Genomic DNA, 16427 nt, shown 5'->3' with positions numbered 1-16427 from the left:
TCCACACAGTCAGAGGTTTTGGCATAGTCAATAAAGCAGAAGTAGATGTTTTTCTGGAGTTGTCTTGGTTTTCTATTATCCAATGGATGTTGGCAATTTGATCTCTGGTTCCTCTGCCTTTTCTAAATCCAGCTTGAACATCTGGAACTTATTGGTTCACGTACTGCTGAAGCCTAGCGTGGAGAATTTTGAGCATTACTTTGCTTCCGTGTGAGATGGGTGCAATTGTGCAGTAGTTTGAGCACTCTTTGGCATTGCCTTTCTTTGGGATTGGAAGGAAAACTGACCTTTTCCATTCCTGTGGCCACTGCTGAGTTTTCCCAATTTGCTGACATATTGAGTGCAACATTTTCACAGCATCATCTTTTAGGATTTGAAATAGCTCAGCTGGAATTCCATCACCTCTTTATGCTTTGTAAGGCCAACTTAACGTCACACTCCAGGATGTCTGGCTATAGGTGAATGATCACACGATCATGGTTATCTGGGTCATTAAGATCTTTTCTGTATAGTTCTTCTGTGTATTCTTGCCACTTCTTCTTAATATCTTCTGCTTCTGTTAGGTCCATATCATTTCTGTCCTTTATTGTGCCCATCTTTGTATGATATGTTCCCTTGGTATTTCTGATTTTCTTGAAGCAATCTCTAGTCCTTAACATTCTATTGATTTTCTCTGTTTCTTTGCACTGATCACTGAGGAAGGCTTTCTTATCTCTCCTTGCTATTCTTTAGAACTATACATTCAGATGGCTATTATCTTTCCTTTTCTCCTTTACCTTTCACTTCTCTTCTTTTCAGCTATTTGTAAGGCCTCCTCAGACAACCATTTTGCCTTTCTGCATTTCTTTTTCTTGGAGGTGGTCTTGATCACCACCTCCTGTATAATGTCATGAACTTCCATCCATAGTTCTTCAGGCAATCTGTCTATCAGATCTAATCCCTTGAATTTATTTGTCACTTCTACTATATAATTGTAAGGGATTTAATTTGGGTCATATCTGAATGGTCAGTGCTATGAGATGTGGTAATTTTTTTCTCATTGGGAACCTAATTTAACAAATAGAGGGATTTTTAAAATGTATTTATCATTGAGATATAGTTCATGTAGAATATTATATAAGTTGCACATGTACAATAATTTTTAAAGGTTATACACCACTTAGAGTTATTTTAAAACATTGGCTGTATTCCCTGTGATGTGCAGTATATCCTTGCAGTTTATTTTATGCATAGGAGTTTGTGCTTCTTAATCTCCTACCCCTATCTCCCCCTCCCCTCTTTCCTCTCTCCACTAGTAACCGCTAGTTTTTTCTCTATATCTGAGTCTGTTTCCTTTTTGTTATATTCCCTAGTTTGCTTTATTTTAAATTCCGGTTATAGGTGATACCATACAGTATTTGTATTTCTCTGACTTATTTTGCTTAGCAAAATAACCTCCAAGTCCAACTATATTGTTGCCAATGACAAAGTTCATTCTTTTATTATGGCTGAGTAGTATTCCATTGTATGTATATATACCGTATATTATTTATCCATTTGTCTATTGATGGACATTTAGTAAGTAGAAGTAGAAGTGTTAGTTGCTCAGTCATGTCTGACTCTTTCTGACCCCAAGAACTGTAGCCTGCCAGGTTCCTCTGTCCATGGCATTCTCCAGGCAAGAATACTGGAGTGGGTTGCCATTCCCTTGTCCAGGGATTGAACCCGGGTCTCTGACATTGCAGGCAGATTATTTACCTTCTGGGCCTTCAGGGAAGCCCTGGACACTTAAGTTGCTTCCATATCTTGGCAACTGTAAACAATGGTGCTATGAACATTGGGATACATGTCTCTTTTCAAATTAGTGTTTTTATTTTTTTCTGATATGTACACCCAGGAGTGAAATTGCTGGATCATATGGTAGTTCTATTTTTAGTTTTTTGAGAAACTGCCATACAGTTTTTGACAATGACTGTACCCATTTATCTTCTTACCAACAACGTACAAGGGTTCTTGTTCTCCACATCTTCCCCAGTATTTTTTGTATGTATTCTTTTTTTATGGAAACTTTTCTGATAGGTGTGAGGTGATAGATATCTCGTTGTGAAATTTTAATTTGCATTTCCCTGTTGTCTAACCATGTTGAGCATCTTTTCATTAGCCTGCTGGTCATCTGTATGTCTTCTTTGAAAAAATGTCTATTCAGATCTTCTGCCTTTTTAAAACAAATATTATTTCTTTTCTTGGCTGTGCTGGGTCTTAGTTGTGACACATGGGATCTTCGATCTTTGTTATGGCATGAGAGAGCTGGTGTGGTGACATGAGAACTCTTAGTTGCAGCGTGTAGGATCTAGTTCCCTGACCAGGGATGGAACCTGGGAGACCTGCATGGGGAGTGCAGAGTCTTAGCCCCCGGACCACCAGGGAAATCCCCTTCCGCCTAATTTTAAGGCAAAGAAAATAAAAGCAGGAATAAACAAGTGGGACCTAATTAGATTTAAAAGCTTTGTAGGCAAAGGAAACATAAATGAAATGAGAAGACAACCTACTGGATGGAAGAAAGTATTCTCTCCAGGGAAAGGAATGATACAGACATGCACTCATTCCCTCATCTTTTAAATCATTGCTTATCTAATAGGATAAACGTATTTTTCTTTCGTTTGTGCTTTAGTTACAAAAGTGATTAAATAACATTTTTGTGTAATGTTACACAAAACATTGGGCTTTTGAAGTCCTTTTGTGAATTGCCTGTTCTTGTTTCACCCTTATTTTTAAATTAGTTTATCTTTTCACTATTGAGTTATGAATTCTCTAATTTAAAAATACTTTTTCTTCTTTATATCTCACTTTATCCAGTTATTTCTTTTCCAGATTTACTTATGGCCCATTTTGTTATATGAATTGGGATTTTTTACAATATCTTATGTGATTTCTGTGCCTGGTTCCACCTAAGGTTTCTGGCCCCAAACATTCATCTGTATTTTCACATGTCACTGTTACAAGATTTTAACATTTAAATTTTGAACCATCCTTATACTGACTAAGGATAAAACACTTTTTTTCTCCAAATAGACAGTTAATTATCCCAACAATATTTATTGAATAATATATCCCTTTTCTAGTGATTTGAAATGCTACATTCATTGTAGTGGGCTAAATGTGACCCCCCAAAGATAATAGGTCCTAATTCCTGGACTGTGTATATATGACCTCATATGGTAAAAATTTTATGGATGTGACTAGGATTAGATTGTGTGAAGGATCTTGAGATTATTCTGGATTGCCTGGGAGGGTCCTAAGAACCATCATAAGTGTCCTCAATTTTTAGAGAGACAGAGAGAGATGAAACACATACAGAGAGGAGGAGGTGATGTGAAGACAGAGGCAGATTGGAGCTCTGCTGCTGTTGGCCGTGGACTACCAGCAGCCACCAGAAGGTGGAAGAGGGAAGACAGTTTTCTTCCCTAGGGTCGCACAGCAAGTACAGCCTTGCTAAGACCTTAATTCCAGATTTCCGGCCTTTAGAGCTGAGATGGCAAATTTCTATTGTTTTAAGCCACCAACTTTGTGGTAATTTGTTACAGCAGCCCTAGGAGATTAACATATAGACCATATACTACATTCCTTTCATTTTTTTTTAATCTCTTTGTGTATTTCTTTTCATTTGTTTCCACTGTTTTATGGTTCTGGTATCAGTGCCATTCTGTTTTAATCAGTAAGATTCACATTCAGGCTTATTTTTTCATAATTATTATTTTGTTAAAGTTGTACATGTCCATGATGTGTAAAAGTCAAGAGTTAAAAGGATTATAATGTTTAAAAGCAGTTCTCCCAGTCCTGCTCCTGCTCCAGTCTCCAGTGTCACATACCTTCACCTCTGTGTTTTCGCTGGTATTTTCTAAATCACATGTTTATCTGCTACATTTTGATTTATTAATTTAAAACATTATCTAAAAAAAAAACCATTATCTAACTTTCTGTATGGCAGATGAGGACTAGCTCTCCTTCACCACCACAATCTCCTTTTGTTCTTCCCTAGTATAGCTGTGTTATAATTTTATTAAACCAAGTAAGTGTTTATGTTACTGTGAACTAATAGGTATCTTTAAAACTTAGTCAAAAAATATTACTGAGATCAATTTCAAAGCACATACTGCCTATGCTTTCTTCTAGAAGTTTTATGGTTTGGGGTCTTATATTTAAGTCTTTAATCCATTTTAAATTTATTTTTATCATTGAGAAAGTACTCCAGTTTGATTTTTTTTTTGCACATAGCTGTCCAGTTTTCCCAAAGCTGTTTATTGAAGAGGCTCTCTTTTTTTCCCCACTGGATATTTTTGCCTCCTTTGTCATAGATTAATTACCCATGTAGGTGTGGGTTCATTTCTGAGCTCTTTGTTTTGTTTCATTGATCTGTGTATCTGTTTTAGTGGCAATACCATACTGCTTTGATGACTTTAGCTTTGTCGTATAGTTTGAAATCAAGCAGCATGATCCCTCCAACTTTGTTCATTCTCAAGACTGTTTTGGCTATTCAGAGTCTTTTGTGTTTCCATACAGATTTAGAATTATTTGTTCTAGTTCTGTGAAAAATGCCATTGGTATTTTCTTAGAATTGCATTGACTCTAGATTTCCTTGAGTAGTATGATCTTTTTAATAGTATTAATTCTTCTGATCCATGAGCACAGCTTATCTTTGCATCTATTTGAGTAGTCTTCAGTTACTTTCATCATCATTCTACAGTTTTCTTAGTATAGGATTTTTACCTCCTTAGATTTATTTCTTTTTGATGTGATTGTAAGTGGGATTGTTCTTAATTTCTCTTTCAGACAGTTCATTATTAACATATGAAAATACAACAGATTTCTGCATATTAATTTTGTAACCTTCAACTTTACCAAATTCATTAATAGTTTTCTCATGGTATATTTAGGATTTTCTATGAATAATATCATGTTACCTGCAAACAGTGACAGTGTGAGGTTGTTGGCAGGAGAGGGGAATAGGAGCTCCCTTAAAAATAATGTGTATGTGATAGTCTTTGTAATAACTAGTTTAACTCCTCAGACCATTTCTGTGGCCATGCCACACAGCTTACAGGATCTTAGTTCTCCATCCAGGGACTGAACCCAGGCAAAAGTAGTGAAAGCTCCGAGCCCTAACCACTGAGCCACCAGGGCATTCCTCTGACTTCTCAGATTTTTTTATGCAGTTAAACTAGTTCTGATGCGTTTCAGATAAGTAAAATTGCGACATAAAAATATAGATGGTGAGGTGAAGTCACTCAGTCGTGTCCAACTCTTTGCGACCCCATGGACTGTAGCCTACCAGGCTCCTTCGTCCATGGGATTCTCCAGGCAAGAATATTGGAGTAGGTTGCCATTTCCTTCTCCAAGGGATCTTCCCGACCCAGGGATCGAACCCAGGTCTCCCGCATTGGAGGCAGATGCTTTAACCTCTGAGCTACCAGGGAAGCTATATATATAAGTACTTAATATATAATAATAAATGAATGGTTCTTATTTTGGATAAAGGCTGCTGGTGTTAAATAATAATCAGTTCCTCGGTTCAGTCTCTCAGTCGTGTCAGACTCTTTGCGACCCCATGGACTGCGGTATTCCAGGCCTCCCTCTGTCCATCACCAACTCCCAGAGCTTACTCAAACTCATGTCCATAGAGTCAGTGATACCATCCAATCATCTCATCTCCTGTTGCCCCCTTCTCCTCCCACCTTCAATCTTTCCCAGCATCAGGGTTTTTTCCAATGAGTCAGCTCTTGGAATCAGGTGGCCAAAGTATTGGAGTTTCAGTTTTAACATCAGTCCTTCCAATGAATATTCAGGACTTATTTCCTTTAGGATGGACTGGTTGGATTTCCTTGCAGTCCAAGAGACTCTCAAGAGTCTTCTCCAACCCCACAGTGCAAAAGCATCAGTTCTTCAGTGCTCAGCTTTCTTTATAGTCCAACTCTTATATTCATACATGACTACTGGAAAGACCATAGCTTTGACTAGATAGACCTTTGTTGGCAAAGTAATATCTGTGCTTTTGAATATGCTGTCTAGGTTGGTCATAGCTTTACTTCCAAGGAGCAAGCATCTGTTAATTTCATGGCTGCAGTCACCATCTGCACTGATTTTGGAGCCCAGGAAAATAAAGTTTGTCACTGTTTCCGTTGTTTCCCCATCTATTTGCCATGAAGTGATGGGATCGGATGTCGTGATCTTAGTTTTCTGAATATTGAGTTTTAAGCCAACTTTTTCACTCTCCTCTTTCACTTTCATCAAGAGGCTTTTTAGTTCCTCTTCACTTTCTGCCATAAGGGTGGTGTCATCTGCATACCTGAGGTTATTGATATTTCTCCCAGCAATCTTAATTCCAGCTTGTTGTTCATCCAGCCCAGCATTTTACATGATATACTCTGCATATAAGTTAAATAAGCAGGGTGACAATATACAGCAGTAAATTTAAAAAAAACAAAAGCAAAAACCTTGATAATCAAGTAAACGTTTTTCATAAGAGTGATACAATAGCTAGTTGTACATGTTAATTGTCGCAGACTTGGAAACTGCAGAAAACTCTCTCATCTGTTATCCCACTGCAGAGAAAACCTTTGTTGACATTTTGGAGTGTTTTCTTCCCAGTTTTGCCTTCCCTCAAGTTGAATTTACTAGCAAACTCTGAGTCTTTCGGGAAATGCTGATTGTATTTGTAAGAAAATTCATGGCTTCAGAGCCAGAGTAATCAAGAATACTACATTAATATTAAACAGCAAACTTGTCTAATTTATTTCCTTAATTGCATCAAACAGTCATGTTGTATTTATTTAAGCCTTCACAGATCATTTTTCTCCAGGGGATTTCAGTGCTTCAGCTTGCATATTGCCATCGGTCTGTTTTGCTTGTTTCTTAGTGATTACACAGTAATGGAATAAGTAAGGTGAGTACAGAACTATCTCTAAAGAGAAGACTGATTTGTTTTATTCTAATATTTGTATTCCATATCCAGGAGATAGCTGCAAATACAGATTTAAATATTATATAGTGCAAAAATGAATAAAGTGTTCTACATGATGACTGTGTTCAAGTGAAGTGAAAAATATTGTACACTTTCTGGAAATAAAGGAGATTATAGACTTCCCCGGCAGTCCCGTGGTTAGGACTCTGTGTGTCCACTGCATGAGGCACAGGTTTGATCCCTAATCAGGCAAGTAAGATCCTGCATGCCCTGTGGTGAAGCCAGAAAAAGAAAAATAAAGGAAATTTCTAGTTTAGATGGCATAGTAAGTTTTGCATCAAACTCATAGTAATTATAAAAAATAAAACAAAGCCCAGAAAGTTTATCTTGGCTAGGTAATAAGATAAACATGGACTAGAAACAAAATAGAAGGACAGAGAGGTGAGTGGACTGGAACAAATGGTGTGAGCTCCCAATATAACATTAGGTCCTTGTTTCTGGGAATTCAGTTTCTGTAGCTTGGTAAAAATTAAAAGTGTTTCACCTGCAATGGCCCTTCAATAACCTGAATAAACGAAAGGTATTTCGGATAGCACTGCATCAGTTCAGTCAGTTCAGTTCAGTCGCTCAGTCATGTCCGACTCTTTGGGACCCAATGAATCGCAGCACGCCAGGCCTCCCTGTCCATCACCATCTCCCGGAGTTCACTCAGACTCACGTCCATCGAGTCGATGATGCCATCCAGCCATCTCATCCTCTGTCGTCCCCTTCTCCTCCTGCCCCCTATCCCTCCCAGCATCAGAGTCTTTTCCAATGAATCAACTCTTCGCATGAGATGCCCAAAGTACTGGAGTTTCAGCTTTAGCATCATTCCTTCCAAAGAACACCCAGGATTGCTGATCTCCTTCAGAATGGACTGGTTGGATCTCCTTGCAGTCCAAGGGACTCTCAAGAGTCTTCTCCAACACCACAGTATCAGGGGCCCTAAAATATCAGTAGAAACCCTGAAAGTTAAGTGGAGACAACTAAGGATTATAGGTCTAGTGATCTATAATCACTAGATAACAACGATTAACCAGAGAGAGGAAGAAAGAAAAAAGTAAAGATTATATAATAAGCTTGTAGAATTCAGCCAGTAAAATCAATATTTGGAACATGAATTTACTCCAGGTAAAAAGTCTAAGAATTCTATATATTTAGAGTGCTAAAGAGAAAAATTATGTAATGATGTTATTAAAAAGGATACAAAATTACAATATTAAAAAGTCAATTAGAAATCTTGGACATTAAAAAAGAAAAAGTCACTGGATTAAAAAAAAAAAAAAACCCTCAGTAAGTGGAATGAACTCTAGCCTGGACAGAATTGAAAAGAGAATTTATAAATTGGAAGGTTGTACTAAAGAACTTGTCCAAAATATAGGACAGAAAAACAGATATAAAAATGAACCATTTTTATCCAAAACATAGGACATATCAAGAATAACACCCAATAGAAGATTCAGATAAAAGAAGAAACTATGGCTGAAAAGGAATATTTGAAGGGAGTATAGCTTAGAACTTTCTAGTGCGAAAGGTTAAGATATGAACCTCCATAATGGAAAAAAACTCTACATAAATGCATCTTAGACAACCTCAGGACATCACAGATTAAAACACTTTTTCAAAGATTCAAAGAGAAAAAGGAGGGACAGTAAGAATGCATTCCAAAAAAAAGTGCATTCAGATAAAAAGGCACACATCAAACACATTAGAATGATTGTGAGGGGAGATGGATATGAGGAAGGGGTTAAAAAAGGAAAGTACAAGCAAGTGAAGAAACAAAATAATGAGTCTTGTATGGATCAATAATGATAGCTTTAAAAAAAAAGGAAAGTTGTTGCCAGTCTTATATTTTTGTAAACAATTAAACTGTCATTTATGAATGAAGGCAAAATAGAGATTCATAGGTACCAAAACAGAGAATTTCTCCCTACAGAACTCACTAAAAGAACTTTTAAAGTATTGTCCTATATAAGAGGAAAGAAGGAAAGTATAGGATAAAAGAAATAATCTTCTTCCACTTCCCATATGGGGAAGCCTACCATAAACCGAATTACCTGACTGGTTGGTGAATTTGTTTAGTACTGATGCTCAGTTAGGAGGACCAGTTACCTCACACTAAACTATATTCACAAACTTTGCTATTATCTGTAAATATATGTATATATATATTTTGACCTCCAGATACTATACTACATTATTTGTTTCTTACTAGTTTAGACTAATTTGACTTCCCTGGTGGCTCAGACGGTAAAGCGTCTGTCTACAATGTGGGAGACCAGGGTTCAAGCCCTGGGTTGGGAAGATCCCCTGGAGAAGGAAATGGCAATCCACTCCAGTACTATTGCCTGGAAAATCCCATGGACAGAGGAGCCTGGTAGGCTACAGTCTATGGGGTTGCAAAGAGTTAGACACGACTGAGTGACTTCACTTTCACCTTTCACTTTAGACTAATTCAGGGAAAAGGTATACCATTTTTTGGGTCCCCTCAAAGATCCCACAATTTCATGTAATGATGCGAACATCAGGAAATAAAAATGTGGAATTGAGTAAAGTAAAATATACAGATAGAAAGAGCTTTGTGAGACTAGGAGATGTGCTACTTATAAAACCATCTATAGACAAAAAATACTTAGGAATAAATTAAAAGCAATAAACTTATACTTTAAAAAAACTTCAAAACACTGCTGAGAGAAATCAAAGAAGACCTAAATAAATGGAGATGCATACTATATTCATGAGTTGAAAGACTCAAAAATTATTAAGATGCCAGTCCTTCACAAATTGATCTGCAGATTCAGTGCCATCCCAATCTAAATCTTAGAATTCTACATCTCAATAGTAAAAACAAAAAAACAAAGACTACCCAATTTAAACATGGGCAAAAGACTTAAAACAGTGGAGCATTTACAGAAGGCCAGTTGGCACATGAAAAAGTATTCACTATCATCAGTCATCAGAAAAAGACACATTAAAGCCATAAGGAAATACCAATACACAACTGGAATGGATAAAACTAAGAAGTCTGCCAACATTAAGTGTTACTGAGATTGTGGAACAATTGTAACTCTCACACATTGCTAATGGGAATGTAAAATGACAATTTTTTATAAAGTGTACACCAATCCTTTGACAGAAAAATCCATTTATAGGTTTTATCGAAGGGAAGTGAAACATTTGCCCATGAAAAGACTTGTTTAGGCATGTTCATAGCAGATTTATTTACAATTAATTCCAAGTTGAAAGTTAAAATATGGTGTTAATATTCATACAATGGATTACTATTCAGTGATAAGAAAGAAGGAAGTAGGAAAGGGAAACTAAGGTGAAAAAAAAGCAAAACGTTACGTATGGTAGGTTAGGCATTCGCTGGGAAAGGATACAAGGGAAATTTCTGGGGTGCTGGAAATGTTCTATAGCATAATACCTATTTGTCAAAAGTATATAGCTAAAAATTATACAATTCAATGTATGGAAATATAACCAAAAGGAATCATATAATGGTGATGAAAACGATTATGGAGTAAGGTGGTAGGGAAGACATATAAATGACCAGAAATGACAGAATGATGACTGAGCCACCATTTCACTGTTGTCCGTGTATGTTAAACTATATAAAACTTTTGAAGAAATTAAGAAAAAAGACAAGTCTTATGTTTACTCAGACAATTCCAGTCATCTCTTTACTGGAAGATGCAAATTACTGTTGTAATTTCCCTTTAGAATTTGTTAGCAGCAGCATTTCTAAAAGTCCCCAGCCATGAATTGTCTCAGTTCTTTATCTGATAATGTCTTTATTTTGATTTCATTTTTAAAGGACAGTTTCAATAGAGAATTATGAGTTGATAGTTTTTCTTTCTTTCAACACCTTAGATTTATCCTTCCATTACAGTCTGGGCTTTGTTGTTTTCCTTGAGAACTTGTATCTCATTTATGCATTTGTTCCCCCTTGATGTAATACACCATTTTTCTCTGCTTCAAGATAGGTTTTTCTCTTTGGATTTAAGCAGTTTATCTAGGCTGTGCCTGTTTGTGGTTTTCATTGTGTTAATCTAACTCAGCCCACCCCCCAGTGGCAAGCAGATTTAGCAGTACCCTCTGTCAAAAACAGCTTCCCTGGTGGCTCAGATAGTAAAGAATCTGTCTGTAGTGCAGGAGACTCGGGATTGATCCCTGGGTCAGAAGATCCCCAGGAGAAGGAAATGGCTACCCACTTCAGTCTTACCTGGAAAATTCCATGTACAGAGGAACCTGACGGGTTTACAGTCAGGGTTGCAGAGTCAGACTTGGCTGAGCAACTAACATTTCATTTCGATCAAAAAATCACAGATGTGCAGATCTCACCTTTCTCAGATTTACCTACCCAGCCACTGCGTTCCCTTTGCCAAGGAATGTGTGCTCTCTGCAGGCAGGATAGATTTCAAACAGGAAAGGGAGGACTAAGTTTATCACTCTGAAATCCAGTCAGATAGGGCTTCCTAAGCGGGTAAAGAATCTGCCTGCAATGCAGGAGACCTGGGTTTGATCCTTGGGTCAGGAAGATCTTCTGGAGAAAGAAATGGCAACCCACTCCAGTATTCTTGCTTGAAGAATCCCATGGACAAAGGAGCCTGGCAGGCTGCAGTCCATCGTGTTGCAAGAGTTGGACATGACTTGGTGTCTAAACCACCACCAATCAGATAAGTTACTCTTTGTCTCCTATGAAGAAAACTAGTAAGGGAGTGGAGACAGGCCTGAGATATACTTTTTTTTTTTTTTCAGGTGTATACTTTTGAGCTACGTTAGCATGTGAGTTGGGGTAGGGAAGAGATCTTCTCTTCTGATACTGTGAAGACTTGTACTTTTCACTGATTTTGCCGAAGCCTGCATCCCTAGTGGCTCAGTTCAGTTCAGTTCAGTCACTCAGTCGTGTCTGACTCTTCGTGACCCCATGAACCACAGCACGCCAGGCCTCCCTGTCCATCACCAACTCCCAGAGTCTATCCAAACCCATATCCATTAAGTCGGTGATGCCATCCAACCATCTCATCCTCTGTTGTCCCCTTCTCCTCCTGCCCTTAATCTTTCCCAGCGTCAGGGTCTTTTCAAATAAGTCAGCTCTTCGCATCAGGTGGCCGAAGTATTGGAGTTTCAGCTTTGAAATTAGTCCTACCAATGAACCCAGGACTGATCTCCTTTAGGATGGACTGGTTGGATCTCCTTGCAGTCCCAAGAGACTCTCAAGAGTCTTCTCCAACACCACAGTTCAAAAGCATCAGTTCTTCAGCACTCAGCTTTCTTTATAGTCCAACTCTCACATTCATACATGACCACTGGAAAAACCATAGCCTTGACTAGACGGAGCTTTGTTAGCAAAGTAATGTCTCTGCTTTTTAATATGCTTTCTAGGTTGGTCATAACTGTCCTTCAAGGAGTAAGCGTCTTTTAAATTCATGGCTGCAATCATCATCTGCAGTGATTTTGGAGCCCAGAAAAATAAAGTCAGCCACTGTTTCCCCATCTGTTTGCCATGAAGTGATGGGACCGGATGTCATCATCTTTGTTTTCTGAATGTTGAGCTTTAAGCCAACTTTTTCACTCTCCTCTTTCACTTTCATCAAGAGGCTTTTTAGTTCTTCTTCACTTTCTGCCATGAGGGTGGTGTCATCTGCATATCTGAGGTTATTGATATTTCTCCCAGCAATCTTGATTCCAGCTTGTGCTTCTTCCAGCCCAGCGTTTCTCATGATGTACTCTGCGTAGAAGTTAAATAAGCAGGGTGACAATATACAGCCTTGACGTACTCCTTTTCCTATTTGGAACCAGTCTGTTGTTCCATGTCCAGTTCTAACTGTTGCTTCCTGACTTGCATACAGGTTTCTCAAGAGGCAGGTCAGGTGGTCTGGTATTCCCATCTCTTGAAGAATTTTCCAGTTTGTTGTGATCCACACAGTCAAAAGCTTTGGCATAGTCAGTAAAGCAGAAATAGATGTTTTTCTGGAACTCTCTTGCTTTTTTGATGATCCAGCAGATGTTGGCAATTTGATCTCTGGTTCCTCTGCCTTTTCTAAAACCAGCTTGAACATCTGGAATTTCACAGTTCACATATTGCTGAAGCCTGGCTTGGAAGGTTTTGAGCATTACTTTACTAACGTGTGAAATGAGTGCAATTGTGCAGTAGTTTGAGCATTCTTTGACATTGCCTTTCTTAGCTCAGTGGTAAAGAATTTGCCTGCCAATGCAGGAGACTCAGGTTCAATCCCTGGGTTGGGAAGATCCCCGGGAAAGAAAATGGCAACCCACTCCAGTATTCTTGCCTCGGAAATCTCATGGATAGAGGAGCCTGGCAGGCTACAGTCCATGGGGTGGGTTGCAAAGGGTCAGATACAGCTTTGCAACTAAACAGCAAGAACAGAGCATTATTGTAGTTGAAGAGGCCAGCAGTTTGTCATATAATGACCCTCATGCTGATGGGATGGGAAAACTAATTGAAAAACCATCAAGAGCAACTAAAGACAGGCAGAAATTGAAGAGGGGAAATGAGCTGCAAGTTTTCCCTCAAGACTGTGTGTCAGACAGTGTAATGCTTACATCAAGTCCATTACCCCTCTGTGCTGCTTTCTATCCCAAATCATGTCCAGTCAAGGTACCAACATAGCACACGAGAGGTTGTACAGTTAAATGATGACTGATCTCTATGTCCAGAAATCCAGTAGGATACACAAAGGAGAGTATCCAGCAAGTATCTGGAAGAGTGGCCACCTGTGGACTTTATATTTTTGTCTTTGTTCCATATAATGCTTTTTATGTAAAGCTACTTTGTCTGATATTAATGCAGCCATCCCCGCTTTCATTGTCTTTGCACTATATTTACCTGGACTGTCTTAACTAATACTTCTCTCTATCATCTTATTTTAGGTGGATCCTGAATAGCATGTAGTTGGATATAGTATTTTGGTTTTTTTAATGATTTGAGATTAAAGAATCTATTATTTAAGCAGAAACTTGCATTTATTATACTAAATAGTATAATTGTTCTTATTCTGTGATCTTCATTTGCACTATTTATGCTGCCTTGCTCCTGTTGTTTCAGTCTTCTTTTGCTTTTGCTAGTTTTTCTTGTTGCCTTGTTTTGCTCCTAGTAATTTAGGAATTAGACACCCTATTTTTATTTGATTAGTAATTACTTCAAAGTAAACAGAAAGGAAACTTCTGTTTCTTCCCCAACATTAAGAATACATTAGTCATCTGCTGATTCCTCCCGAAATGAGTCACACACTTTAGTACCTCCCTTTGTTCCTACCTCCCACCATTGATTGGAATAATTTGGGCTTTTAAAACGCTTATTATTATTGTTATTTTTTTTTTACATTTCATTAAGGAACACTTCACATTTGCATTTCCTAAATGTAGCCATGTTAGCCTTGTTAAGAACAATTACTTAGACATTAATTTTTAAGTTTACAAATGGATTCAGTTTTCACCTCTTTCTTTTACAACGTGTGTCCCTTACACTTAAAATATTTATTTTTTAATTTATTGGATGTAAAATATTCCTTTTCGTGACTTTTAAAGAAGTCTATGTATCTGAATCTTTGCATAGCTGAGGATATACAATAAATGTGTTTTCTTCTGAAATAGCAGTTAATCCATAGGAAGTTTTCCTGAGGAAATAATAGCAGCATGCAGAGATGTGTATATAAGTTCATTTGTCAGTATTTTTACAAAAGCAAAAATTAGAAACTAAAAAGTGTCTGCAAGTAGACACTTGGTTGAACAAAAAATTATTTCCAGTCATTATTGGAAAATCATAACAGTTGATCATTTTGTTACCTAATTATTATGTCATTAATCTCTCTGCCTGTTATTTATGCAAGTTATAATTAAAATATAAATTGAGACTATACAAAGTAAACATTAGCATGTTTATCTGTTAACATTAATACTCTATTTAGTATCTGTTTCAGTTTTTCAACTAAATACTGGCTAAATAGATACTTATTATTGAAAATATGTTTAAAGAAATTTAATTTTAGTCTGTTTTTTCTAGTCACTCCATGGATTTTTTTGGGCAGCACAGACCAGAAGATAACCAGTCAGTTGTCAGTAGAATGCAGAAGAAATACTGGAAAACCAAACAGGTCTTCATCAAAGCAACCGGAAAGAAGGAGGATGAGCATGTGGTGGCATCTGATGCTGAACTGGATGCTAAACTGGAGGTAAGTTCTTATAAGGATTCCACGTATTGCATACAACTTGTTATTATTTGGGACTACTAGGGGGACTATGACAAGCTTTCACACTGAAGAGCTGACCTGGATACATGTACAATTTGATAATAGAATAGTTGTATCCATTTGTTCATCAGATCTTCTGGATAAGCAAGCCATAATTGTCACAAATTGTGCACTGGCGGAGCTGGAGTTCATATTAGGTAAATCATGAACTAGATAATTTCTCTGGTGCTGGTGTAATACTTTCTGTGCCATGTAGGTGAATTAAGTATATTCCTAACTGGGACCATATGCTCATTGTGTATCGTGTCATTGGTATTTTGTACTACTTTTATCTGAAGTCTATACCTCACTGACATAGTGATAATTATAGATTAACTGAAATCAAATAGTGAGTGAGGATTTTACAAGTTGGAGTTTTTGTTTCTCTTATTAAGGATGGAGTTAATTGAAGTATGCCATAATGTATTTTTGGATGTTTTTTATTTTAAATAAAAGGAATAATTAACATGAAACACCTTTAAACCTATATGTAATCTTATAGTTTTAAGTAATCAAGCTAATTAGAAGAAAGGTCTCATGTATATTAATGAAGTCTGAATTTTTTAATGCACATTTGCTAATTCCATGTGTATATCCTAATTTAGGTAACCTTTTACAAACATTTCTAGCCAGAGGCTCTGTTATGCCTGAAATATAATGATTTGTTGGGATTCTTAAAAATATAGGTCTAATAATTATAGGTCTAATAAATAAATATAGGTCTAATAAAATAGGTCTTAATTTACTAAGTAATTTTTTCTATAAAAATAAACTTTTACCACTGCCATAACAAATATGAAAATAAAAATTATTTCTATTTAACCAGATTTTACTGTTTCTGTTAAAAAGTATTCTTCTTAGGATTGAGTGACAAATTGTGGGAAAAAAAGTAAGGGACTTTATTATAAGTAATATGTTTTAGCACTAAGGGAACTCTTCACTGCCCATTCATATATTCCCATGGAAGTAGTTTTTTGTGTGTTGTTTCACATTGATAGGTAATCTGTGGGTGACATTTTATATTCAGTGTTATTTTTGTCCATTAGAGAGTTATTTGGAATCAGCCAAGAACTTTCTCCCACAATTGTATTATCTTTTTTAAGAATGAGAAATATTTTCAAGTATACATACGCAGCAAGTATGTACTTAGATTATCATGTTGTACACTTTAAATATATTACAATTTTATACCTCAC

The 16427-nt window shown here is 37.0% G+C and overlaps 1 protein-coding gene across 1 annotated transcript in view; it reads left to right on the top strand.

Moving 5' to 3' along the window:
* The first annotated feature begins 15012 nt into the window (after positions 1 to 15012).
* The window catches only part of ICA1L (islet cell autoantigen 1 like), a 35619-nt gene continuing 34204 nt past the window's right edge, over positions 15013 to 16427 (top strand). Inside the window, exon 1 of the mRNA XM_052635570.1 lies at positions 15013 to 15174. Coding sequence (XP_052491530.1) covers positions 15013 to 15174 — 162 coding nt within the window. The remainder of the gene's footprint in view (positions 15175 to 16427) is intronic.

This window comes from Budorcas taxicolor, chromosome 2, assembly GCF_023091745.1.
Source record: "Budorcas taxicolor isolate Tak-1 chromosome 2, Takin1.1, whole genome shotgun sequence".
Lineage (NCBI taxonomy): Eukaryota > Metazoa > Chordata > Mammalia > Artiodactyla > Bovidae > Budorcas > Budorcas taxicolor.
Note: the sequence above shows the minus strand (reverse complement) of the source record. Positions and strands in the feature narration are given on the sequence as shown.